General features: G+C 42.7%; 1 protein-coding gene across 1 annotated transcript; it reads left to right on the top strand.

The window, feature by feature from the left end:
• The first annotated feature begins 320 nt into the window (after positions 1 to 320).
• On the top strand, positions 321 to 27,853 carry LOC134535145 (uncharacterized). The gene is made up of 3 exons (XM_063374102.1): positions 321 to 580; positions 15,473 to 15,731; positions 24,281 to 27,853. Exons 2-3 carry the CDS (start codon positions 15,478 to 15,480, stop codon positions 24,852 to 24,854), a joined length of 828 nt encoding a protein of 275 aa, XP_063230172.1. The 5' UTR covers positions 321 to 580; positions 15,473 to 15,477; the 3' UTR covers positions 24,855 to 27,853.

Below are 27,853 nucleotides of genomic sequence, written 5' to 3'. Positions count from 1 at the left end.
CAGAGCATAACCAATGTTTACGATCATACAGGTCTCCCACAAAGAATAAATGTGAGCAGATTAACCATTTTAAATCCCTTTATTTTGACTTTATCCAGCCATTAAACGTTTTTTTTCTACGTGTGTTTTGAATTTTGTATGTAGGGATAAACGGGATAAACATATAAATGCTGTTAAATGACAAGCCTCGACTTGTTGGGGCGCTTGAATAATAATATCTTGTTATGTGCGAGCACAATCCTCGTACCAGTGCGATAACTCCGGTACGACGGCGGTCTCGCGCGGGAGGGGAGTTCCGGACGCCGCCGCCACGCAGCGCTGCAGTCGGCGAGAGGAGCACTACTGTCCGCGCGCCGCCAGTCAACAATGAAAGCTGCCCCGAGGCCGCAGTGAAAACTCAGCATTAGCCCGTGGTGCTCGCGTTGGTTGAGCGGGAACTGAACATACTAATTTAGAAACGCGCTACCAGTTTGCCGCGTGGATTCTCGGCCTTCAAGAAATGAAATACTTCTGCTGAAGACTACATCAATTCGCTTAAAAACTTCAAGACTTCTACGTGTCCTAAAGTTTATTTTTCAAGGTAAGTAAATCGCAACTTGTTATTATGCAATAAGCATGATTTTAAGTTTTGTTTTTAAACCTCCATAAACAAAAATTCCAGTTCAACAATTCGCAGCAACAGGTGCGTGCTCTTTGTTATTTTTCTTCAGAGTGCCTTGAGGACCCCGCCTTCTTTCTTTCCGTCAGTCGACTGTTTGCAGTATCATTTTATCGTTTCCTCGTGGTTCTAGTTGGGGCACTGTTGGTAAACAAACCATGGCGGTCAATTTTTAAAGTTCCTATTAATCATAAACTACATTTTCTGTATGACTATTACAAACACTGTGCTCCACAGATACTGACTGTTATAAATATCAATTTTTCTACACCCGTGCTATACAGCACAAATAATTATAACTATTGGCAACAATACCCCATTATAAATTTCTGATTTTTCAAAACATTTCTTTATCAGCTTGTTTCGATTGAATTATTCACTCAGCATGATAAAACTAACTTGCACGCTCTGTGCTGAAGTTATAAAAATTTAAGGTTTAACAAAAAATTTAAAATGTCTTGCGTTGACAGCTCTCTCGAAAAATCGCTGGCTTAAAGTGTACAAAGGCGTAAAACAATTGGTTCATCAAATAAATAGGCACACATCGCCATATGAAGGGATGCATCTAATAGTTTTTTTTGTAGCTGTATAAGGGCATGGGATTAGTCATATTTTGTACATAATTTTTTAAAAAGTGCTAATGAAAATTTGTTTTATCGATCCTGATGAAGGCGTATTCATGAGTGCACCTCATAAAAACTAGTGAGTGAGACTCAGCAAAACATTTGCGTTGAATATGAATTACGCGTAAACCTTTGTTTCTAACATTTCTGACAGTTTGGTAAACATATAGCAAGAAATATTTTTATTGTTTCTGGAAAAATAACGTTTCAGAAAATTATACATATCAAACATATTCTAAAAAAAATATTTGGTACATAGTTGGCTGACCGAATGAGATGGCCCCTTCGGAATCTAATTTTAAGTTTATATGTAACAAGTGAAAAAGTTGTTTTTATTATTACTTATTGTGCTTGTGAAATAATCGCGTAATGCAAACCGTCGCGACATCGCGTGAGAATCGCTTAAGAATGCCGAAGTGCAGTAGCAAGGAAAGGGCAAGTGATAGTCTCTGCTTCAGCACAGGCTGCCCCTTCACCAGGTCCTTTCGATGTCCCTAACCTAGGGTGACCAAACGTCCCGTAAAAACGGGATTGTCCCGTTTTTTAACGATCGTACACGGGGTCCCGAAAAAGTCTCCCGGGACGCCTAAATGTCCCGTATTTACATTGGGTTGATGATACACTTTGTCGCGCCTCTCCTCGGGCCGTCTTCCCCTCTCCTCGACAGTTTAACTCTGCATACAGTATAGTGAAAAATTGAGTGTACCATTATCTACTTTCTCAAAGTTTAAATGGATGCTTTTGAAAGAGATCCCCAGTAGGGAACAAATTGAAGAAACTATTTGTTACTTCGATGACATAAATGATACTTTGCTATTTGATCAACTGGCTTTTAGTGGATTTTGTAAGTGAAGAAATTAAAGAATGGACTGATGAAAATAAAAAAACCACCTCAGTGTCACGAAAAATGGGTTTGTTTTTTTAAAACGCATACCAGGCCAGAACAGCACTCTGAATTTTTGAAGATATGCCAGTATTATTTTGCGATCCCTGCCCATAATGGTAATACTGAAAGAATCTTTTCGCTTATGAACATTCAATGGACGGATGAAAGGAACAAGATGGGAGTGGATACCCTTTCTGCAATCTTGCAGGTAGGTACTCTACAATTTAAAAATGGACTGTTCTAGTTTTTACAACTCTATATTGGAAAAGAAAGAGGTTTTAAAATTGGCTGGAACGAAAAAATATATCCCCAATTGAAATCCGAAAGATTTTTAACATAACTTTGACTAACAATTTTAGTTATCTTGTTTAGTTATGTTTTGAAGTATGTAATAATACTTATGATAAATAAGTATTCACTGCAAAATTGTTGTTTTTATTTATTGTACACCTCACAATTTAAATTAAATTACATATTCATAGGTAAATTGAAAAAGATTTATAGGTCTCAAATTAGCAAAAAAGAGCATGTTTCAAGATTACGTCTCGATGGCGGCGCCTCGGACCCCCCTTTAGCTGGAGGGCATCGCCCCCAAACCCTCCTTGGATGTGTCCCGTTTTTTCAAGTTTATGATTTAGTCACCCTACCTAACCTAACTTCAACTAAGAGAGGTTCGGTTTAGGGAAAGGCGTTAGCCTACACGCCTCATCATGCCGGGTCTCAACCATGCAGGAAGGGTAGCGTGTGATTGGCCAGTCATGGCAGCGAGTTCTGCCCTTCGGACGGCGCGAAGTATGAGACATAGACTTACATCTTTGCGCATGGAGGTATTAGTCCACGGAGCGGGTGTCTGGTTAGCAATTTGTTAGCTAACCAAGCCGTAACTGTGCACAACAGATAGTGATAGAAAAGTACTCGCTAGGAAGAATTATAAAAATTACAAGTAATGTTAACAACACAGAGCGCTTGATTTCATTACAAAAAAAGTTTTACTATCCAGATGGGAAAAAGGGGAGGTGGTGGGTGGTGTTATCATGGCAAAGATAGCGAACAGCAACTATCAGCTTCTTACCCCCGGGTTCGAGTTCCGTGATCTCTGTTTCCCGTGGGCCTCCAGATGCAGGCAAATGCTGCGACCGCTACTTTCCCAATTCCCGTGGACTGTGACATTGACTCTAATGACCTGCTGTGGACAGAAGTGGCTGGAAGACTGCCGGGTCTACTGCCCCGTGGCGGAGGGGAGGCTGCAGTCCACGCGTTCATTGCAAACTCTCGGAACGATGTCACGTTATCTAACCTGAGAGTGTTGCGAGTTCTTAAGCCTTATGTTTGTAAGTCCAAACGAGTATGATTTATCACAAGCCTCGTTGGCTCGCAAATTCTTCCAAGTCCTTATAGCAAAATACAAGACAATTCCAATACTTAACTGCGAGTACGAATACAGAGATGGCTCACCGACTTCAAGTCCTAGAGGTGGCGGCGGGAGAGCTTCATAGACGGCAACAGGCTCCTCCCTCCTTTGCTCTCTGGGGGGGGGGGGGGGGGTAATTTATACCTTCCATCGAGGTGGTAGTAATATCTGATTTTTATTCCTTACCTAACTAAAACTAATTGTATTTTGGAGGGGTCCGGGTTAGGGAGGGACCTAGGTGCGTCTCAGCCCGAAGTCTATACACCTAGTCATGCTGGGATTAGCCATGCAGGGAGAGGGTCGCATGCATCATGTGCTAGGAGGGGATTTGGCAGAGATTGGCGCCATGACTAACTCCCCTCACTCTTAAATCTAGACTATAACTAGAGATAGGTTGGGCCCAGGTAAAACCTGCATAGACACAGGGAAAACCTTGGGCACATTCATGCGGGATGCAAATTGGCATGCATTACGTGTAGGAATTTACAGGAGACAGAGGATGGTCTGGATGAAGTGTTGGACAGAGTAGAAAAGAGTCTACCATGCGGGGGTTGGGCACTTGGACTCGTGGTCCGCTTTGCTAATTGTCCAGTACTGGATTTAGTGACCAGGGACGCAAGCGCCCCTGGTGGTGAGTGGTTGCACTGACCACTCACTCCGCCACCAGTCAGCACCTAAAAAACTAAGAATCTGCCCAGAGCGCACCATCCCGATGACAGCCGAAGATGAACGAGCGGCTCCGAAGCCAGCCCGCGCGCGGTGTCGTCCGGCTGCTAGGCGCACTCGAGGATAGGACAGCATCTCCGCGCACAACACTGTTCACTTGACAGTTCCGTCACAAAGAGTTTCAGCAGATATTCACTTGATGTAATATCATGGGTGTAAAAAGTTGCGCAAGTAATGAAAATTACGACTACTTGCGCGCCTTTTTACACCTATAATATTACAATAAGTGAATATCGGTTGAAAATATATGTGGCTGAACAAGAGTTAAAATTTTAGAAATAGGCTTTAGATAAAGCAAATGTCGAAAAAAATAAAACGAAAGAATCAACATGACGTGTGATACCGAGCCTTCAGAATCATAAAGGAAAAAAAACGAAGGAACGAAATAAAGTATCGGGTGTGACCCAGTCGCCATTGAAAGTGGGTTTTCTGGAAGGCAAGCGCAGATCGACAAATCTTGGTCACACACTATTATTGTGTTAGGGCTTTACATTTCGTCGACACCGAGGCTAACACAGGGCAGACACGTCGAGGAAGCGACCGGCCATTACCTGCCATCACAAGAAACACCCCAGTATCGCCAGATGGTCAGCCAGCTCCTCTGGGAGGATCCAGTGCCACCTCGCCACGTGTGCGGGCTGGAGCACGGAGATGACAGCCCAGGTGCAGTGGCTCGCTCGGGCAGGACACATCGATCACACACGGACTGCTTTCACTCGCTCGCACTTCCGCCCTCGGCCCATTGTCCTGCACCGCGCGCCGCCGGCAGACACGACCGCCCTGTTTCCCGCGTGAAAGCCGACCCTCCTCGTGTGGATGACCCCTGACCCCAGCAGGGACCAGCCGGGGGTCCCAACCGCTTCATTCAATTATAGTAACTTAGCTACATAAGGTTACAATTACATTATTTCAGTAGGATTATAGCGTATGTCGTTGGCTACAATAATGTATTTCGTCCCCTATTACAACCCGGCATACCTCATACACAGAAGTTGCAAGTGGTACGTATATGTCAGTATTTCCGGCGGCTGGAGTCGGAGTGTGGTGGGGGCGGTGTCCGCCATCTTGGATTGTGACGTCGCGACGGCCACCTCGGATACCTTGATATTTGATATTGACCTTCAAAATTTGCCAATAATGACAAAAAAACTCAAATTTCGCAAAAAATATTTGCAATTATTTCAATTTTAAGGGAAATAAAATAGGCCAAAAAAAATCTAAAAAATTCTAAAAAAAATTATAAAAATATAAAAATTCCATTTTTGAGGAAAATTTCCGATAAAAAAAATTTGGAATTCCAGAAACCTCAAAATATTTTTGCCTTTAAAAATGGTAAATTCCCTAAAGCGACTTTATTTCACCGGCGACTGACTAGCTACCTTAAGCCGCTGAGGTCATGACCTCAACTATTAGGATGTCATGGCCGCCATTTTACATTGTAACGTAATCATTGCATTTATCGTTACGGCCGCCAACATGAAAATCCGTAATTATTATCAGATAATTAGGGAAACAATTAAAAAATGATACAAATTAATTAATAAAACTTTATAAGAAGAACTTCCGCCATTTTTAAATTTGCTGGAAATCCGTATTTTTTAAACTGAAAATTCTGAAAACATTTTATCAATAAATCCTTCTTTAACGAATTAATATATTATATCTATTAATATAAGTTTCGATCCTTGGCGGATGAAAAAAAAGCTAATTTAATTAAAATAACCATTAAAATGACAGGTTCAAGAAATTAAACAACAAAATTACAAATAAAAATGTATTATAGTATAACTTCTACAAATATAAAAAACCACAAATTACAAGCGTTTCTCTTTTTCCACAGTCCTTACATGTGTTTTCAGGGCAGTGCTGCATGACAGTCGATTAACCAGCCACATCCAGATGTTAGCTTGACTCCTCCAATCAGTGGCCAGGCTCATCAGGTATGTCCAGTCAGCGACCAGACACGTCATGCTGGCAGCAAGGTGCGCCAAGTCGTTGCCCAGTGGTCAGGAACGCATGTCCAATAGGTAGCCAGGTGCATTCAATAGGTGGTCAGACACATCCAGTCAGTAGCCAAGAGGTGTTTTTCGTCGATGCTCGGCGAAAAGTTTAAACAGTTCATGTACAGAATCATGCACATAGACTAGGCGTCTTCGAACCAAAAGGTCTTATTCGTCAATACGGGACCAACATTTCAAAAAGATAAGTAAAATGTCAAACATGTAGACCAGATGTCCCCGAATCACGAGGCCAATCGTGTCCTGAGTTCAGACTTATCGATGCTCATTCGTCGTCAAAAAGTAAGTACATTAAAGAAAGAAGGATATTTGGCGAAAATAAGTTCGTTAAATTATGTAACGTTGACTAATATTATGTTACAAATTCACTATATGTCTAACATAACTTACCAGAAACACAATTGTAAATCTTGAACACAGAATTTAAAACTTGTATAAAAATATCCTACCTGTCGTTAGACACGATATAATTATCACAAAACATTAGAGACTCGTTCATGTAATTCCTCTAGTAGTAAACTAGCTAAATAATCAACATACCGTTGGTATAATACACAAGGCGTTCATTTTAGCCTACCGGTCTCTATTCTCCTTTTCTCTTTGTTCGTATTACTTTCAAATTTTTGAAACTTAAAAATGATAAACAGATTATCATGCATTTAAACTTGGCGCCGATTAAGGACAACATAAAATCGATGTGCCAATTTAAACTGTGACATTAATGCATTCACGAAATTAAACTGTGACGTATAGGAATGGATGGCCTTGACCCTTGACATTTGACCTAATTCGCTATCTTGGATTCCGCCGAGGCTAAGGCGGTTAGTGGTCGCCGCCGGAGTCCGGGCTCGTCCAGGTCTTCATGGGCTGTAGCCCCGGGACGAGGCACGGGTCGGGGGATCATCCGAGGAGACGAGGTGGATCCAGTGGCTGGTCGGCTAGCTGTTGGCGAACATTCTGTGCTCATAGAAGACACCAAGTTGGTACGTACGGGAAGGATCCCTGTTCAGGTTTCCTCTAAGGTCCTGGATCTGAATGGGTAGGACTCGTACTTAGTGGTGGTGCTCCGATCGCTTGGAGCAGGCTCAAAGGGTTCCCTAGCCCTTTCATGAGTCGACGTGGTGAGCGACGACACAGCTCCGGTACTAGCCTGGACAGCTAGCAGAGGTTGGATAGTCGTTCACCGGACCACGGGTTCACTGGGTGATTGTGTGGTCCCGATGTGATGTGGTAGATCGGGGTAGGTGCCAGCAGTGCTGATAAGGTCTAAGGGCTAAGGACACAGCCAACTGCCTGGTTAGCTGAGTAAGGCAGGGTGCCGAGGTGGTGACTATGCTGGGATGGGTAGCCTCAGCCTCTGGTCATAGCTGAAGTTCTAACACCTTTCCCGATTCGCGTATAATGCGTATTCAGGATCCTCACCCATGGGGGCCCAGGCCTATAGGGCTGATGATAGAGGACTGGGTAAACAAACCCATCCCCTAACGATGCACGTATGTATCCCCAGGACTGTCCATGTACTCAGTGTTCTGCTGATTCCCTGAAGACAACTTGCACAGCAAGAACTTCCTGTTCTCTACACTCGTAGCTCGCGGCTTGTGGAAATGCAAACTAACGCCGCTGTCCAACTCGCTCTCTGACGCCCAGTAATGATGTAAACCATTCAGCGACTATCAGTTCAATAATGGTCAGTTATGTGAGAAGAACGAGGGGTCTCTGCAGCACAACTCGCTACACGAGTCGTGCGGCGAGTATCTCCGCACTCGCCATGCCTACGCTGTCATGCTAGCCTTGCCAGCTTACGAACCCATTCCACGAGTTCAACAACCTTTTACTACTCGTTCACCTACGAGTACTTCTCGTGACGTCAATCTTCCTTGACGTCACCTTCCTTATCCCTTCTGGCGTCGAAGTCCGTTGGGCGCATGTACTGGCAGCGGCCGTGAGATAGCTGCTTCGTCCTCCACTTGGAGGCTGGGTTGTATACCCCGCAGAGGCTAAGGTCTTCTAGGCCTGGGAAGTTCTTGACGTGCTCGCCAGAACTGGGCGCAACTTCGGGTGACGAGGCGCTGTTCTTTGGCTTCCGCGCACAAGCTGCGCCGTCCTCCAACTCTCAGGCCGTGGAGCTTCGCTGGTTGCCGCTCCGAAGATAGCGAAGACACAGGTGGGTGGGACCCAACCCGCAACAAGTGAATGATCGCAAATAAATATGAACACACACAGGATGTCCAGGATCATGAACAACGGGGACAACTTAGAACCGTCAGGGAATTTAGAATTTGGGGGGGGGGGGGGGGACTGGAGAAGTCAGTAAAGGGAATTAAGTGAAGTGGCCAAACAAAACTGGTCCTGTATCGCTAACTTATTGTTGTGCCTTGCATATAGTACTTGGGTGCAATCTTCGTTTGTTGCAAGGCTGTTGTGCCAAGTATTTTTGAGTCGGAGTTTTATTTTGTTTTTGGCATGTAAACATTTATTCGAAGCGTGATTGATGATAGGAACGTAGCTTTGCGCATAATTTTAAGGGTATTTTTACATGTGAACAGTTTTGCCACGTCGTGGAAGAATTCGAAAGTACATTGTGACGACGGCAGTTATATTGATGGTTTTCTATAGAAATACTGCAATTTTGTTTGTGAATTCGATTATTCTCATCTCAGTAAGTGAAACGTCATTAACTACGCGGAGAAGAAAGGGAACTGTCTGGTCGGGCGCACAGCAGAGCAAGGCTCGTGTCCTGCCTCGTGGCAGAGCCCTCTGGGTCGTGCTGGCGCCACGCCACGGGCTGCGCCCCTCGCCGGCCCTGCTGTCTCCGGGGGGCGTATCTGGCGCGGAGTCGCGCAGTCTTCTCCCGGTGCATGGCGGAGACTTTAAGATAAACTCCCTTGAGTGCTTTCAAGAATCTGTACAGGAAGTTTCATGCCTAAAAACTTTTCTGAAAACATGCAGTCCAGCCATTTTCATTATTCTAAAAAAAAAAGGGGGGGGGGGGTTCTCTGTAAAGTCGGTTTACGGACGATAATTTTAAGTGATAATGTCATAAGTAAACATTGATGAAAATTGCATACTTATTAATTTTCAAATATTATTTACACTTTTTCCAAATTTAATTTAAATAATTTGTTTAAATATAATCACGAACAATTAGTTAAAAAGCCCACCTTAACCTGTTTGATATTATAGAAGATTTTCTCACACGGTGGTTGGCCGGTTCTTGCACGCTTGGCTCAGGCGGAACGTGACAATTTTTCGTGCGTGCAGCCGGAGTTCATCGATTTATAAGACGTTATCGCGTCAAAAATACAGTTGTAAAAATACAGAAACAGAACTACTCATCCGCCCTCAGCGTGTGTTGTTGATGAACAGACACCACTCTGATATGTTGAGCTATTGCAGATCCTGAAGCTGTGCACATCTTGTGTGTCCACGTGTAGGCGGGAGGATTAGTGCATCATCTGCTCTTTGCGAAGAAAGGTTTTAGTGGCCCACCTTTTTTATTTAGCTAAAATATTTAATCACTAAAGTGGTTTTTTTCTTTACAATTAGCACCATTAAAAAGTATTTTTGTAGGAACCAGGTTTCGATACCCACATACCACGGTTTTTACCATGGTCATATTCAGGGGGCACAGACATTTGCACTCTCCAAATACAGCGCCAATTTCGCAGGTGCTCATAATCCAGTATATTTATCACTCCTCCTGCCCCTTCTGTGTTTAGCTCGGTGTACTGGTGAAGTTAACCTCATCTTGGACATTTATAACAGTGGCAAGTGGCCAGAAAAATAAACACTTAAATAGTGGCCGATGTGGGTGTGAAAAAAATTTCCCATCATTTTCCATTCTAAACTTTATTAAGAAAATATAAAGTATTTTTTTTTACACTACACTTTCCTTGTTAACTACGTCGGTGGCATTGAAACGCTTTCCTGTGTGGAGTATTACAATAAATACCGAACTGCGTACTGCGTGGACGGAATGCCCGAACATGGTGTCCACGGTCGCTGGAAACTCCCGGGAGCACGTGTATCCACGCGCAGCCCTGGTACCTGCTGGTGCCTGATGGTGCCTGATGGGGCCCGATGCGGTCTGATGCGGGGCTGTGACCGGGTAACCACAGTTTCATAACGGCCGAACCGCAGCTTCATGAAACAGCGTGCCGGCGGGCGGCGACTCTCTCCGCGGCCCGCGACAATGCGGGCTGCGGCCAGCCGTGACATTTCGTCACCTGCCAGTCTCTCTCTCTCTCTCTCTCTCTCTCTCTCTCTCTCTCTCTCTCTCTCTCTCTCTCTGTGATCTACCTCGCGGCAACAGCTCTTTCTGAAGCCCTGCTCCGAGTTACTCTTGTCATCACTACTATTTGACAACTGTTTCTGATGTCTCCTCTGCATTCGTTATTCTGTCACCAGTATTTTCAACTGATATTCACTTGATGTAATATCATGGGTGTAAATTGCTGCGCAAGTAATTACAAACACTTGCGCAACCTATTGTATTACACTTAACGAATATCTGTTGAAAATATTAGTGACAGAACAAAAAAATACAAAGGAGGTATTGAGTTTAAAATTTCAGAAAAGTCATTAAATAATAGTAATGACGAGAAAAATTAAGAAAAAAACTCAACTTAGCATGTGAGACAGAGCTACTAATTATCCTGAGCTTGTGGTTAATGTCTGGCTATCAGAACACGGCTCACAGGAGTCTGGCAGCGAGGCAGCGCGCCGAGAGTCGTGCAGTTCACGTGATGCGCCCCAGCACTCTCGCACGAGTTGCTAGAGACATGGCGAGCAGGGCGCTCTGGCGTGGCGTGGACGTCTTGAGTTTGTTGTTGGTAGTACCGTGGGATAGGTGCTCACTTAACCTTGTCAATATTATGGTGGTTTTCTCCGAGTGCTTCTGGTTACAGATCAGATGAGAAATTGATCTCTGTGAAGGATTTTTTACTTAATGAGTTATGTCATTTTATCCTGTGATGCAATTAAATTGTGAATTTCTGCTACTAAATCAAAACTGACAATATTTTTATAAGGTGGATTTAAAAAAAACATTCTCAGTCCAAAAATATGTGATAAGACGGATGAGAAACACTATCATGAAGGACGAACTTCCTTCTCCTTGTTGTCTAGCAAAGCCTTCCTTCTTTTGCGATCTTTAGTGAGCATTCCGCATCCCACATAAAATAAATAATATTTACCTGCAAGCAAAATGTGTCGTCATCATTTGTTGACAAGCAGAACTACTTACAACAAGTTGCTTTGCATAAGATAACTTAACTCACCCTGATGAAATATTTAAAAAAATTATATTTAAGTAATGGTTCCAATTGGAAAACTGTCCATTTGCATCTAACATTAGTCACAGAAGCTACCATGGATCATGGTTTGTTACCTGCAGCTGAATCGGAAGGAAGCCGCTGTAGATACTGTAGCAAGGATTTTGTCATGAGAAGGAATGCTAGACGTCATGAGAAGAATGATTGTGTTAAAAACCCACTACGCAAAATGTTAAGCTGTAATCGGTGTAGCAGGTTGTTAACACGAAGTGACAGCTTAAAAAGACATGGTATAACATGTAAAACCAAGCCCACTTACGGCATAGATGACATCGATGGATCTACTAGACTAAAGAAGTGTGATCTGCATTACGACAATAATTTTCCTTGTCTTGGGAGAGATTATGTTCGTGGCTCTTCCGATCTCGGCAAAGAACTTAAATTGAAGGACGTTGATGATTTATGGATGAATGAAGACAATGGAAGAATTCTTAACGTGAAAAGTGAGAATACATTCAAGCCAGTAGCGGATCCAGAGGTGGGGCTAAGGGGCTCAAGCCCCCTCCAAAAGCATCTGGTTCCACTATTGTTTTAGTGTTTGCCTTGATAAAGCCTAGCCTCAGCTGGGTCAAGCCCCTCCCAAACCAAAATCCTGGATCCGCCACTGATTCAAGCCGAATTCAAGTAGATATTTCCTACTTGGTAAAAATGATGAACTCCTAAAACGGAAGCATGAAGACGATGAGGACACTTCGACATCATCGATATCGAATTCTTGCGGTAATCTGGATGAAGGCGATGCATTCTACGGTGATTGCTACAGTGACTCTGGGGCTGTTGACAAAGGCATACACTGATGAAGTACCTAAAGTTGACAACATCGAAGAATGTGGCGGTGTCCTGAGACCGAAACGATGGAAACGACGTGTTATAATAAATAAATCTGATAAAGCTTATTATGATCACTGGGACGATAGTGATATTAAAATTATTTATAATGAGCATGCAATGAATATGGTGGTAGAAGAGATTGATTACACTTCATGGAAAGATCCAAACATATTGGTTGACCGACTAAGACTTCTACATGGCTCGCTTTGTGCCGGAAACTATTCGTGCATCAAAGAAACATCCTTCATACTCGAAGAACTGAGGGAAGCTGGCTACATACAATAATGGCTTGTTTTACTTGCATTTGTATAATGTTAAGAAAAAAATTAAATATTGAAAGTAAAAATTAAATGTTTCATTTCTTGTATTATGATTTTAACTAAGCATGTGTGTGTTTCCAGGGGCGCAACAACTAAATTTCCAAAGGGGGGGGGGGGGGCAATATACCTTTTTATAAAGAATCATCGATACCCCCTATTGAAGCGGGGGGTCCGGGGGTCCTCCCCCGGGAAAATTTGTATTTCAAGGTGGAAAATTGTGCTATTTAAGCAGTTTTATTATCTAAAAATTGATTACACAGCACTTTCTTTGCCTCCGTTTGCCCCCACTTCAAGGTTTCAGAGGGGGGCAAAATACCCTTCCCCCCCCCCCCCTCCTGTTGCGCCCCTGTAGTGTTTCCGCTACTGTGTGTGTTCATTCCGTTTCCTGTGTGTACCGTGGGTTCATTCTGTTTCCAGTGTGTACTGTGTGTACATTCCGTTTTGGTGTGTGTACTGTATGTACCTTGTGTTCATTCCGTTTCCTGTGTGTACTGTGTGTTCATGGTCTATATGTCTGACATTGTTCATGGCCCGGTCTGCGGTCCGAAGATGCTTGGTGTATATGTATGGATGGATGGCTTTGTACATGAACATTTTAAAGGTTATTCTAAGTATTAAAAACTAGACTTTGATGTTAGGCTTATCGATAACATATTTAATTCGTTGGTCAGGTATATTGTCTTGAGTTGTTTTTGTAGAGTTAATGATTAATAAACTCTGCAAAAGGTAATGGAAACCAAAATATTAAATTTATTTAATATTTAGTTACACTTGTCACTGTTCAAGTATCGAACTAAGAACAGTAACTGATCGAATCAATTTGTAAATTGATTGTAAATTTTTTTGGTATATTCTAGAATTTTTCCCACATTTCTAGCTAAATAATTACACGATTCCAAGATGGCGCCCAAATTCCAAGATGTCGGGCACCTCAGTAATAATAAATGATTACTGCACTCTAAAGGGTTAGAATAAAACTAGCATGATGGTAATGTACTCTATAAGACGAGTACACACACAAGATGGTGTCCTCCAGCAGACGAAAACAAGATGGTGGTAATGTCCTCTAGCAGGTGGTAGCTCCTGGTAGCATGTACTGCACATAAAATGTCGGATCCATGATAGTCATCAAGGTCAAAGTCAAATTTCAATTTCAAGGTCAAGGTCAAAGCGCAATGCCAACAGTCGAGGTCAAAGGTATGGTGAACAGAAAATTATACTAACATGTTGCCAGCACACACTAGCAGACGACAACAAGGTGTCGGACATGACGTTATACCAGCTTATGATATATACCTTGTTATTCGTGGTGGTAGGTCAGTCTGTAGGTGGCTTCTGTGGAAGAAGGATCTGTCGTTTTTTTTATTTTTTGCTCTTACCAGTTTCGAACCAAGGACGGGAATCGACATAATCAATAAGTATTCTTATAAGTTAATTTTTTGGTAAATGTTTTACTTTTTTTCATTAAAATCGGATAATAAATAAAGATTTTCAATATGGCGCCTTTCACGATAATTGATACAGGTGGTGACATAATTCACAATGTCGGGTGTGTCGTAAAACCTTTTTATTACTTTTTAATTAGAATTTTTAAAATATATTAATAAATTACTAGTTTACTCTCGCCGTAAATCGAACCGAGGACCGAAAACAATTAAGTAACTAAACATTTGTAGTATGCAATTTTTTAAATATTTTTTTATTTATTTTTTTTCGGAATTACTAGCATTAAAATTACGGATTTTCAAGATGGCGGCGGTAACGCGAATTGCAACAGTTGTGACTTAATACAAGATGGCGGTTCTGTCTCGAAAAGGCGGTGCTATTATTACTTAAAATTAAAAGAATACAAGTTGAATATGCATGTTATTTTATATATACATTATTTAAATCTCAGTCTGGTAAATTTCTCGATGGTCTTGTGGTTAAAGGCGTATGTTTTCCAACCTAGAGATCAGAGCTGCAATGGTTCGAATCACAGTGCTTCCAATGTATTTTGCATAAAAAATTAAATTTAAAATGTCATTAAGGACCATAATAGTTATGGTAGGTAATGAAACATCGGCCTTATGTGATGAGACAGAGCGTTTCTGGTGCTCTCTAGGAACAAACAGCAGAAACAAAGTCGTCGGTATCCAAGATGGCGGCCTCCCGTGGAACATAAAAAATCAAGAGCGATGCTGGTGCTCTCTAGGAACAAACAGTGGAAACAAAGTCGACGGTATCCAAGATGGCGGCCTCCAGTGGAACAGAAGAAAAAATCGATATGGCGACAGTGAGGAAAATTTCATCATGAGTGAGTGGAGCACTCGATTTAAAGATGGCGCATCCAATATGGCAGATCCAATATGGCGGATCCAACATGGCCGCCGGGGTCAAGGTCAAAGGTCCAGGACAAAGGTCAAATTCACGGTCATCCAAGATGGCCACCATGACGTCAGAATCCAAGATGGCGGTCGGCTCCTCCCTCCTCCGCCTGGCGCCTGTGCCAGGACATACTATTCTATACTACTAAGACACATTGCCAAGGGAAACTGCCGTTCTCTCTTTAATTCTTTCGGCCATAGCGAAGCTGGCCACATCTTTCTTCTCTGTTCTAAACTTATATATTTCTTTAATTATTGTTAACACCAAGTTCAAAGGTGTGCGGGCTCGTCTGTCTGCAGGCCCCATGGAGGAGGTGTACGTGGTGAAGGTGCGCAGCAAGCCGTGCGCCTCGCGGCTGTACCCCTCGGAGCGGCGCTACTCGGCCTCCACGGTGGGCGGCCTGGGAGCTGTCCACCTCCTGCTGGCCCTCACCTGCCTGCTGCTGGGGGCATTGCACCTGCTGGCACTGCCAGGCCCTGCCCCGGGCTACGGCGCTGTCCTCGGTCTGGGGGCGGCCTCGGCGCTCGCCGGGCTGGCGGGGCTGCTGGCCTGGAGGAGGTGCGTCCTGACTGCTGTATGTACACTCTCCTGCTAGCTGCTGGGAGCCCTGCACCTGCTGGCACTGCCAGGCCCTGCCCCGGGCTACGGCTCTGTCCTCGGTCTGGGGGCGGCCTCGGCGCTCGCCGGGCTGGCGGGGCTGCTGGCCTGGAGGAGGTGCGTCCTGACTGCTGTATGTACACTCTCCTGCTAGCTGCTGGGGATCCTGCACCTGCTGGCACTGCCAGGCCCTGCCCCGGGCTACAGCGCTGTCCTCGGTCTGGGGGCGGCCTCGGTGCTCGCCGGGCTGGCGGGGCTGCTGGCCTGGAGGATGTGCGTCCTGACTGCTGTATGTACACTCTCCTGCTAGCTGCTGGGGATCCTGCACCTGCTGGCACTGCCAGGCCCTGCCCCAGGCTACAGCGCTGTCCTCGGTCTGGGGGCGGCCTCGGCGCTCGCCGGGCTGGCGGGGCTGCTGGCCTGGAGGAGGTGCGTCCTGACTGCTGTATGTACACTCTCCTGCTAGCTGCTGGGGGCCCTGCACCTGCTGGCACTGCCAGGCCCTGCCCCGGGCTACAGCGCTGTCCTCGGTCTGGAGGCGGCCTCGGAGCTCGCCGGGCTGGCGGGGCTGCTGGCCTGGAGGAGGTGCGTCCTGACTGCTGTATGTACACTCTCCTGCTAGCTGCTGGGGACCCTGCACCAGCTGGCACTGCCAGGCCCGGGCTGGCGGGGCTGCTGGCCTGGAGGAGGTGCGTCCTGACTGCTGTATGTACACTCTCCTGCTAGCTGCTGGGGACCCTGCACCTGCTGGCACTGCCAGGCCCTGCCCCGGGCTACGGCTCTGTCCTCGGTCTGGGGGCGGCCTCGGCGCTCGCCGGGCTGGCGGGGCTGCTGGCCTGGAGGAGGTGCGTCCTGACTGCTGTATGTACACTCTCCTGCTAGCTGCTGGGAGCCCTGCACCTGCTGGCACTGCCAGGCCCGGGCTGGCGGGGCTGCTGGCCTGGAGGAGGTGCGTCCTGACTGCTGTATGTACACTCTCCTGCTAGCTGCTGGGAGCCCTGCACCTGCTGGCACTGCCAGGCCCGGGCTGGTGGGGCTGCTGGCCTGGAGGAGGTGGGTCCTGACTGCTGTATGTACACTCTCCTGCTAGCTGCTGGGGACCCTGCACCTGCTGGCACTGCCAGGCCCGGGCTGGTGGGGCTGCTGGCCTGGAGGAGGTGGGTCCTGACTGCTGTATGTACACTCACCTGCTAGCTGCTGGGAGCCCTGCACCTGCTGGCACTTCACTAGCGGAATACACGTTTTAAAAAGGCAATAAAACATCAAGTGCCTTTAGAATATTGTGTTTGAATAGTTATTCACGTGTATATTTGTGTGGTTGGATTAAGGTTTGTTGATTTTTTTATGTTATATATTGTGTTACTTATCATTTTTACTAGGCACTGTAGCAGCAAACCACGGTCTGATTCCATTTTTGTAGCAGCAAACCACGGTCTGTTTACCATTTTTGTTTTGCTGGGTGGATCTTTAGGTTTCACTATGTTATTAGTAATGAACAGAAACAAGGTGTGATTCCATCTGAAATATAATTACTTCATACTGAGGAAACTTATAGCAGATACAATAGAATATTAACGTACAATATTAATTACATTCTTAAACAGCTCTCAGGTATATTCAAAAAGAAAAAAAATTATGGGCCGGCCATACATGAAATTATCAAAAGTTTCATTTATTAAATATACATAAACCAATAAAAAAAATACAAATATATTTTAACTATCCCAGTTGAGGTATATACTTAAAGTCCAGAAATTATGTTTTTATGATTAACTTTGTTTGACGGCGTAATTTAGGAAAGTTAAAAAAAAAAAGGTTGAAAGGCACAGCACCGGAGGTCGAGGCTTTTTTTCCCGGAAATCACGCGGGAACATGATGTCAGGGCGCCTGTGTGGTGTTGAGAAAGGGAGATGAAAGTGCCAATTCGGCGTCCGGCTCTCTGACCCTGTCTGTAACAGTCCGAATCAAAACTGATCAGAACTTGTACCCAGACAGTATAAACTGGGCAGAGAATGCCCGGTAAAGTTAAGGGGAGGTTGTGGAAAGTCGCGGATCGTAACTCACCAGACAGGGAAGTCGGCTTCTATTTACAGCTGCGTCGCCAGCCAGGAACTGGATCCCGCGAATACGCGGTTGGTGCGGTCGTTTCTACCATTTCAAAAGAAATAATTTAACAGAAAACTAACTATCACACTTTGTACTATGCATACGGACTAAACTACATAAAGAAGATTATAGGGATAGCATCCCTTATTTAAGCGACTACATAGTCGGTTGCGGCCGGATGGAAGTCTTGCAGTGTCTCGTCGACTCGCCAATAATCAAACGGTCCGTCTGCAGTCGCGACGCGAAGTGTCTCGCGAAGAACCGCGTCTCGTAATTAAAAGTAACTGTTCTATCAAAAGTGGAGGGGGGGTTGGGGGGCTGGGAGTCCGGACCGAAAGGTTCCGAAATTCCCCGTGTGGGCGTCATAAAAAAACTCTGACTGATGTCTCGAAGTTAGTAGCACTGGCCGACCTTAGCGCTACCTGTTGAGGGGTGTCTGAAATAAAAAAAGAATCGACTCGCCCAAGACGTCTGCTTAAACCAAGGTTTAAAGGGGCAGTCAGGTGCTACACTCTGGCGGCCTACAGGGTAAGTTGGCTGGGCAGTTAGCGAGTTTGCCGCTAGATATCGTGGGCGGTCCATCTTGGCACACACATTTTTTATGCAAGTCGTCCTTGGAGACGGTCGCTTTCTGCTGGGGTTTATGACCGGTCATTGGTCTTAGGCGAATTCTTAGAACCGAGTGGCAAGGGGGGGTGGAGGAAAAGTGCAACGACGCTGAGAACGAGCGTCCATTACGTGCTTTTCGAGGAGTGAACCTAAGACTTTTCGTGACAGTAAAGGCTATGGTCAGCTCGCCTCTGAGAAATGGTAACAGCTCGTCCAGAGCTGCTGTATGCAGTTTTAGTCATGAAGTGAAGTAACGTTACAGGTCTGGGACGTGCCTGGAAGCGAGGGAAATGTTAAACGCTCTGCCAACAAAGTCTTAGATCTGCAAAATATCCTATAGGTCTCTGGGAAAGGGGCTTCAGACTACTGGCACAAAGTTTATCTAAGGGGGTACACTAGCCTAACAAAGAGTAAATCATCCTTTAGAAACCAAATTATAAAGAAAAATAAAATTTACAAAAATAAATTTAAAATCATCTAAAATTAGAAGAAAAAAACGTGTCAAATACCAAATATCCGGCACACCACTAATTTACTTTTGTAATGTTATTAATGACTTTATATTTAAATTATTACTTTACAATTAATCAAAAAGTTAATCATAAAGTTTTATGGTATGACATGTAACAAAATAGTTATTTTTTCTTAAATGCCATTTTTTTTTAATTTTTTAAAAATTTTCTTCGTATAATGAATGTTATTCAATTTTAATTTAAATAATTAATGTAGTATTTAAAACTATTGTACTTGCTCCATGGCCATTGGCTCAATGAATGAACCATATTCAACCTATGTTTAAAGCGCAGGGTGACTGAACCACACCACAAGGCATGCATAAAGAAAATGCGATAAATTAAACACAATTTAAATTTTACTGAACTGCAGCAGAATAATATCATAAGCGTATTCATGGCTCTGTAAGGTAATTATGTTTGTTGCCTACATGTTTTAATAGAAAAATAATCTTAAAATATATTTATTACGTACTACATGTCAAAAGACTGCATTAACATATAAATTACACTAATTATTAAAAGTAATTTATACAAAATAATTTAACGGCAAATGTAAAATATAACAATAGCAAAAAAATATGAAGAATAAATTATGAAAAAAAAATTGAAGGCAAAACGATAATAAAAAGCTGTTACAATAATTACAGACGAATTACAGCGGCTAGTAGGCTATGTTTGTGATTTACGGACTTATGTACCGCAATACTTAAATTTCCGAGTTCAACAAATTTTATTATAAGCAACTGCGGACCACAATGCCGTTACGAATCCCTTAAAACAGCGCCAATACTTTGCATTTACAACACTGTTTAACTCGTATGTATTTCACTTACATTCTCGGTATTTATCTTATACGCAACACAAGATAATGGCATTTTATATTAAAATTTCCTCTTGTGAAAAGTAAAACTGTAAGTTTAAATCCAGCACTAAATAGCAGGAAAAGGCTCGCAAAGGTGGACATAGTTTGTTTCAAAATAAGTTCTGCACAAGTTACGAGAAACATGTGCGCTCGCTTCGTACACACATCACAATATGCAGCGAAAAAGTTACTTATACAACATCGAAATTTCTTTGCAAATCTCGCACCATGAAAGTGTCCCAAAATCATTATGCAATTTGCTGGAAGTATTGTGTTGGCGTGAATGCCAGCTTCAACGACAAATACTGCGTGCTAAAGACCCCATGCAAGCACCATGGACCCAAAGTTAATGTGGTCGAGCTATGACTGAAGCGCTGCAACAACTCCACGCCCATCGGGGCTTGGTGACGCACATGCAGAAGCAAGAACAAATTTCGCTATCGAAAGGGTATTGCTATCAATTGTGTGACGCGTACAGTTCTGTTCATAAATGTACCGCGCTTCTGATTGCAAGAAGTTATACGAGTAGCCAAACTTGAAACACCAATGCATTAATTTTTAAGAAAGCTTCTGACGTTAAGTTTTATGCAGATCTGTATAAACAATTATTTAAATGAATAACTTATTAATGACCGGCCCGAGTCATGATGTTAAAGAAGTCACATAGTCCGATGATACGACCAATCCAGGGAAACTTCACCCAAGATAAGGCAAACAAGAAAAAGTTTAAAATACAAAAATGGGTGCTAACGAGCAAAGTTTAAAATAAACTAAGCAAATAAAAATATTAGGAAACAATTGAGGCGTTAGGTCACCCCTCAGTAGCAGCATGCTATCTTGTAGAATATATTGTACTGAGAAGAAATAATTCCATAGAATTGATTGTGTTTGATACGGAACCATTAAAATGTTTATCTCGTACCCACATTCTCATTCCCTCATGGGCTACGAAGAAAAATATTGAGAATAAAGTAACTTTATATATTTTTGACGCATTTGCAGTGAGAAGGCGAGGGCATCATGCGACTCGTTTATATACGAATTTGAATGCTGCATTGACAAGTTGCAGTAACTTATACCTTCAGTCAGCTGCAAGACTGAAATAATTATTTCCTATTATTTTTTAAGGATTATCAATTTTTGAACCCTTAAATATTTTTAAACTTACAGATGCTATCAAAGATTTATCATATATAGTCTATATTTAAAATTATTTTAACGTAACCGAATATTCGTTGTCCTAAGAATATTACACATTTTTATATTTCTTATCTAATTACAATATTTAGGGGTTTTTACGATATCTTTAACATTTGCTAAGAAAATTTCATAGTTTATTATTGTTTACTATAAAGTGTGAAATGAAAATTTGCAAAACGTTAAGCAGCTAGATGTGGCAGAATCAAATTTGTAAATAGTTTATTATTTTGTCATTGATTTGCATTTTAATAAAGGTTTTTGTGAATCTGCGCCTTCATTTTCTAGCCTTGTTTGACCTCTTAAGTATGTTTTTGATTTATTTGAGTTGGTCGCAACCGCCGCACGTGGGAGGGAAGTAGTAATTGTCACGAAATGAAAAGCGTAGTTGTTGAATTCTGTAAACTTGTGTCTGCCAGTCAGGTGTTGTGTCTGCTGTGCCTACCCGCGCTGCCCAGAGATCGCAGCGTACCACTTCTATCAATTATTAGTCGTAATTTTTTAGATTAATTAAGCAACAAATCCTTTTGGTAATACAAAATATTAAAGACACAGACACACAGAGAAAAACGAATACTTGATTAAACAAATTTGCACTCCAAAGACTAACATATAATTTATTTTTAAAATCAACATCGTTACTATAAAGGAATTTAAATTTACTTTTTATACCAAACTGCTTTAAGGTCCACCAAGAGAAAGAAATTTGATAAGAAACTAATTCGTAACCAGTGGATTATAGCAGTTTTACTGCCCTCCCTCTAGCACATAGTCATTGAACAATACTTACTTAATCTCGTTCATCACTGCAATGGTTCTGCTAGGACAGTCTACTGGCAGTGCCTCGCAGATACCTAGGTCTGTCACCACACTCTCTCGTTGGAATGTTGTGTGTTTTTGAGGAAACTTGTCTGCATAGCTGTTTATTTTCTGACGAATTCCCGAGACGATTGAATCTGTTGATGAAGACCTATTTGCCAAAATACGAGTATCTGTGATCTCGGCTTTGAAGTGGCTAACATTTTCAAACCAACGAAACTCTTAACAGATTCTCACCTTTACTTTGTTATTTATTAGTAGCCCACGATCATTCAAGATGAGTCTAAGGAAATGTGGTCTAATCGTTACATTTTCACACCTGAAGTCTTGTCTGCAACAAATTTAATTCCTGGGACTTTGAAGAATCTCTGCCTTTGCGACTATTTTCCATCTAAAATAAGTGTGTTTTTTTTTATAATTTTTTTACTCATTCTGGAGAGTAAAAGTCACAGTAAGTGGAACAGATTTATTTCACCTTCATTCCTGCTACTGAAAAACTGACTCTTCGCTGCGCTTGATTAAGAATAAGGAATGAGAGAGCTTTTTCGTTTATCTTGGCCACACTTCCCGGAGGTGGATTTTCATAGGTTGGTGAGCAAAAACCACGAGACTAGCACTGTCACTTTAGAGAAGAAATCGACCCATCACTGGAATAAATGAACCGCTAGTGAAACAAGAGCACTACGAAAAGAAATGACTCGGCTTTGCTGAATGTGAGAGTGGGTGACTATCATGAGCTAGTGGAAGCAGGAGAATACAAGCTAATGTAGGGTGATACGTTGTTAGGGAACTATAAGGTGCCGACCCAGTGCTCATAAACTACTCCGTAACTGAGATTGTCCCATAGCGCTCGTGCCACAGAGAGCCAGAGATCATTGGGCCCATGTGCCAGTCGAGTTGGCAGTCAGCTATGAACCATCAGCTCCAGGCCGAGTGTCGGGTGTAAGGGGACATTCCAACCACGAAAAATTAAATATCACAAATAGGAATATTTAAGCATTAATTTCACACTAAAAAGCGTGTACTTCTTTGCATGTATAAATAATTGCTTTTACAAAAATAATAATATTTAAACCTTTATAAATATTAACTAATAATTATAACATATATATTTTTTTACAGAAGTAAAAAAATCTAGCGATCCTAACGTTTCATGCTAGTCTGTATATGTGTGTATGTGTATATATATATATATGTGTGTATACATATACATATATATATGTATATATGTATTTTTAATTGTAGCTGTAAATACATTTACATTATCCAACATTGATCAGCTGTTGATCGAGTACTTATGTTGGCTCTGAAAATTCGACAGCTCAAGAACTGTATGTGTACAGTTGACTAAAAGTTTTGCAAGTCATTAGATTCTGGACAGCCTATTCCACACTATCTGTACTCTTTTTGGTTATTGGGTTACTACAACCCATTCATATAAACTTAAAAAAAACACTTGGCCACAGTTTGCATAACAGAGGTGTAATTTAATCTTATGGCTTGACAATTTACAGTGGCCTACCTTTGTATCCTGGCTGAAGTCAAAATGTGGTCTAGTGTATCCATCCCGGTGGTTCCATGCTGGGCGATTGATAGAAAATTGCATGATAAAAGCTAGGAAATATATTATTAAGGTATTCTGCCAAAAATTATGATACATATTTTAAAATAGGAACTATAACAAAAAAAATACAAAATCCAAGAATACGGGCTATGTTATCCTTTAAGGCATGTGGTGTTGGTGGAATGTGTTAATTTTTAGGTTAGCGAAATGAGTGAAGTGTTCATTAACTGATACAGGAGGGCAAATATGCTTTCAAGCATGTAATACACAAACACACATGGCGGTGTATTAGTTTACAGTGCTTGAATCCTTAATTTTGCTGACGGCACACGACGACATCCATTCCATGACTCGTGATATGCTGGTCTCTCTAGATGTAACTGCTACCTGCATCCTGGAAGAAACTGAGCTCGTGTTGTTGCGAGTGCAGAGAGGCTCGGCCGAGGCATCAGACGCCAGTTGGCACGGGAGCCAAGTGGAGCTGCAGGTCACCGCGTCGTCGCCAATACCAATACCTAGCACCAGCCCTGAGCTTGGCCACGTCTTCCTCTTCTTGTGTCACTGGCGCTCCACGCATCTCTCTCCCCGACATTCATCTGATTAGCTAATATACAGAATGTTCCATACCAGCCACTATGAATGCTAGCAAGGTATCATCCAAGAAACCTCCAAACAGGCATAACAGCTTCAGGCGCTACACACAGTGACGAGGCAACACCGGGCATAATCCACAACTATTCACGAGCACTGAGAGACCGAGTTGACCAAGCCTTCTGGTGCATCACCATTCAACTTCACCTGCACCTGCAATCTGTTAAGAGCATACGTGTTGTTGCAGGTGGTACGTGGACAACAACATCCGCTGGTTCTTCATCAGTTCGTGCGTGGCGGGACTGTCGGCGCTGCTGAGCGTGGCGCTGACGGCCGCCACTCTCGCCGTGCTCGTCGAGAGCCGGGAGCTGGGAACTGCCGCCAACTCCACGGTGACCCAGGCCCCGGTGCCTGGCGACAGGAGCGAGGCGAGGAGCGTCGTGGCCATCAACATCATGGTGGCGTCCACACTGGAGCTGGTGTGGGCCGTGCTGTCGGCGAGGATCGCGTGGAAGGGCATGAGGAACCTGTACCCCGCCGAGGGCGAAGGTGCGGACGGCGCGGACAAGAGGCGTGAGGAAGAGAAGATGAAGGTGCAGAGGGACAAGCCGGACATCATCTGCAACCACAAGAGGCCAGCGCCCAGAGCTGAGGTCCAGCAGGACGGCAGGGTGAGTCGAGAGCCAATGCCGGTCCTCCCTCAGGAAGACGGACTGTGCCTGCCGCCCATGGAGAGGACCATGGACTTCCAGGAGAAGATACAGAGGTTCCTGGAGTCCAGCAGAGAGCACTGTCTCAACATGAGCGCGAGGGACATGTGAGACGAATAAGCTAGCATGCTGGATTTGCTGAACGATCATCAGGAGAGAGTAGAATTTCGAGTCTGTGCAAATGTGTAAAACGACTGTTGAACTTACAGGGAGACATTCACTGTTCCTGAAGTTTTGATTGATTGTGTTGAAACGATGATTAGGGATGCATATTAATTCAGAATGTGTCTTTCTGTGAAAGACATTGGACTTGCTTAAGGAAGTCCCCTTTTACTGAGCGGAAAGCCGTATACACTGCGGATATGCTGCCACAAGAGAGCATCATGGAGAGTACAAATCACAGTTTGAAATTCAAATGTGTTGAATCAGGTCTTTACTGTGCCATGAACATGTTTCCGGACTTTCTGAAAGAAGCATTGATATATAAGCTATTAGAACACGTCGAGATTGAAAGAAGAATCTTAAAAGTTTTTAGTATTATTTAGATTATAAAATAAAGTTAAGAGTTTTCCATTACTGTGGAATTGAAATAAGTTAAAATAAAATTTTGGGACGTAAATGGAATTAGATAAATTTTACAAAGAGGACAAATAACTGTTTTGTTGTATTCAGTGATACAATCAATGTATTGCTGTCTCAATATTGCAACAAGCATGCATAAATTGGCGCATGATACCATTTGGGTGATAACATGGATATTTTGCTCATAGACACTGGTTACATATTTGCGATGATTTGCTTTTATCTTATTTTAACCTTTGACTATCGTTGAATGCCAAATATTAAGCATCTAATTTTTTGTTGTTTTAAAATGGTCTACTGGTACAAAAAAGGGCCATTTTGCTGAGAGTGTGTTTTTATAAACGACACAGTGCATTAATTGCTTTCAATTTGATGTTGGCACTAGCAAAGCTAGTATTTAAAAAGAAATTACCTCAAAAATAGGCCTATATACTACAGCTAATGCATATTTTTTATTCTTCTTAATTTCGCATGGTTAATCCCCAAAATTTTTACAATAATGAAACATGTTATACCTGTAATTGTAAATAAAAGTACTATCAATTTGTAAAGAAAGACGAGCATGTTTTAATGTTCCATTTTACCCTTCAAATTTATCAGGATGTTTGTGAAGAAAGTTTGATAACAGGTTAAAAAGAGATTATCGTTAGAAATAGTGATGTATCGCGAAAATGTTTGTGCCAAATTATGTATGAAATATTCTTGCTAGGTCCATCTGGAGTTCATTATTATCCACTCTATTTCTTTTGGCACAGTTAAAATATTTTAGGCTATTCACAATCTATATAGTATACAGTATAAAGATACTGAATTTATTATTGTCGTTGAGCTAGCTAGACAAACAATACGCAACATTGGAATAGTGACACAAATTTTTTAAGAGCTCGCCAAAATATTCCTAACAATAAAAAACTAATTAAATTTTCGTTTTATAACTAATTAATAACACTTACACTATAGGATATTTTGGTACTATAGTAACAGTGAAAACCTACACGATCTTAATATTTTCCTCCATATATCACCATTTCCAACCATGGGTTGTCGAGTCTGGTGACAATCTGACTTTCTGTTGGCCTTCACTGGTAGATGATAATCATAAAACTAAGCAGCGAGGCTGTAATTGTGACTTCAGATTTTCCGTGATAGTGTCAGCATGTTAAAAACAAATAATTGGTCAGCAGGGAGCTGTCAGAAGGATACGCGGTTGTGTGGACGAAAGGCGTGGGTGTTTTGAAACACCCTGCGTCGCTAGCTACTTAGCTGCAATATCGGCCAGAGACAGAGATAATGAACTCGGTGGCCTTGAGTGGACCGGAGCTATTCAGGCGGCATCGATACTTCGACGAGAACACGTGAGTACCCTTCTAATTCCAGTGCAGGCGTCTTCAGCATCTCACTTGTCTGGATAATAGCTGCCATTCTCACTATTCTTATTTTAATGATTGAATTTTCGTTACATTTCAAGATAATTTTCTTGCTGACATCGACTATAGTAATTGCAACCTGACAAGCACTCTTTTTTTTAATATCCGTTATACTGAATATAATAACCACATTGGGTAAAGGAATTGTGGAGGATACAACATAATAATCCACCACCACATGCCGTGACTCCCACGAAAATGGAGAGATTAGTTGTGACACACAACAATTGAACTCTGCTCGAATGTTCGTGTCACATTAACAATGGCTAGTTAAAGCTCGGATCTGATTGTTATGTCACATTAACAATGATCAGTTAAAGCTTTGATATTGTGGGTCTTCTTACACCAACAATAAAAGTAGCTTAAAACTCTGCTTAATAATTACATAAAATTCTTTTATTTCATATGATATCTTATAGTTCTTATATATAATATATAATTCTTGTCGCAACAACAATGATCAATTTAACATCTACTCTGAGGGGTTGTGTCACACCAACATTGGTCATCATAGTTCTGCTTCTCGCATACGAAACAGAGTTCTGCAGGAACAATCTGATCGAATCGTTTGTCAACATAGGACTATGCACGTGCTTAGAACTCATTCGTGATGTATTAGCTGAAGTTAATCTGTGTTGTCTCTGCGACCCTAACCTAACAGCCGAGCGACTGGCGTGAAGCTAGCCTTCCCCCTCCTTACCCCGCATTTTCCCACTCTCGACAAAGACAGCGCCATCTTCACTTCATCAGCTGCTCACATGCCAAGAAGCTGCACTTCGTCAGCTTGTGTTTTGCTCAGGAGATACAACCTGAGGTTGGGCCCGCTGAGCCTTATTGAAAATGTATCTCTCAAAATCGCTCGAACGGGCTATTGTGTTAGAAGTCCTTGGGAATGTGCAGAATCTATGAGAGCCAGTCCGGCGAGTTGACCGTCGCGCTGCAGTGATGGCGGAAGGATACAGTAGACTACTTCCTCTGCTGTCGCAACCGCGCCGAGGTGTATTGAAACAATAGCAGGGACGTGCTGCGACGATCAACATAAAGGAACAACATTGCGATGTCCGTCACTATCTGTCCGCGCGGCCTTGGACACTCAACAAG

This window comes from Bacillus rossius, chromosome 8 (assembly GCF_032445375.1).
Source record: "Bacillus rossius redtenbacheri isolate Brsri chromosome 8, Brsri_v3, whole genome shotgun sequence".
NCBI lineage: Eukaryota > Metazoa > Arthropoda > Insecta > Phasmatodea > Bacillidae > Bacillus > Bacillus rossius.
The sequence above is the reverse complement of the archived record's forward strand: the minus strand, read 5'-3'. Positions and strand labels throughout refer to the sequence as shown.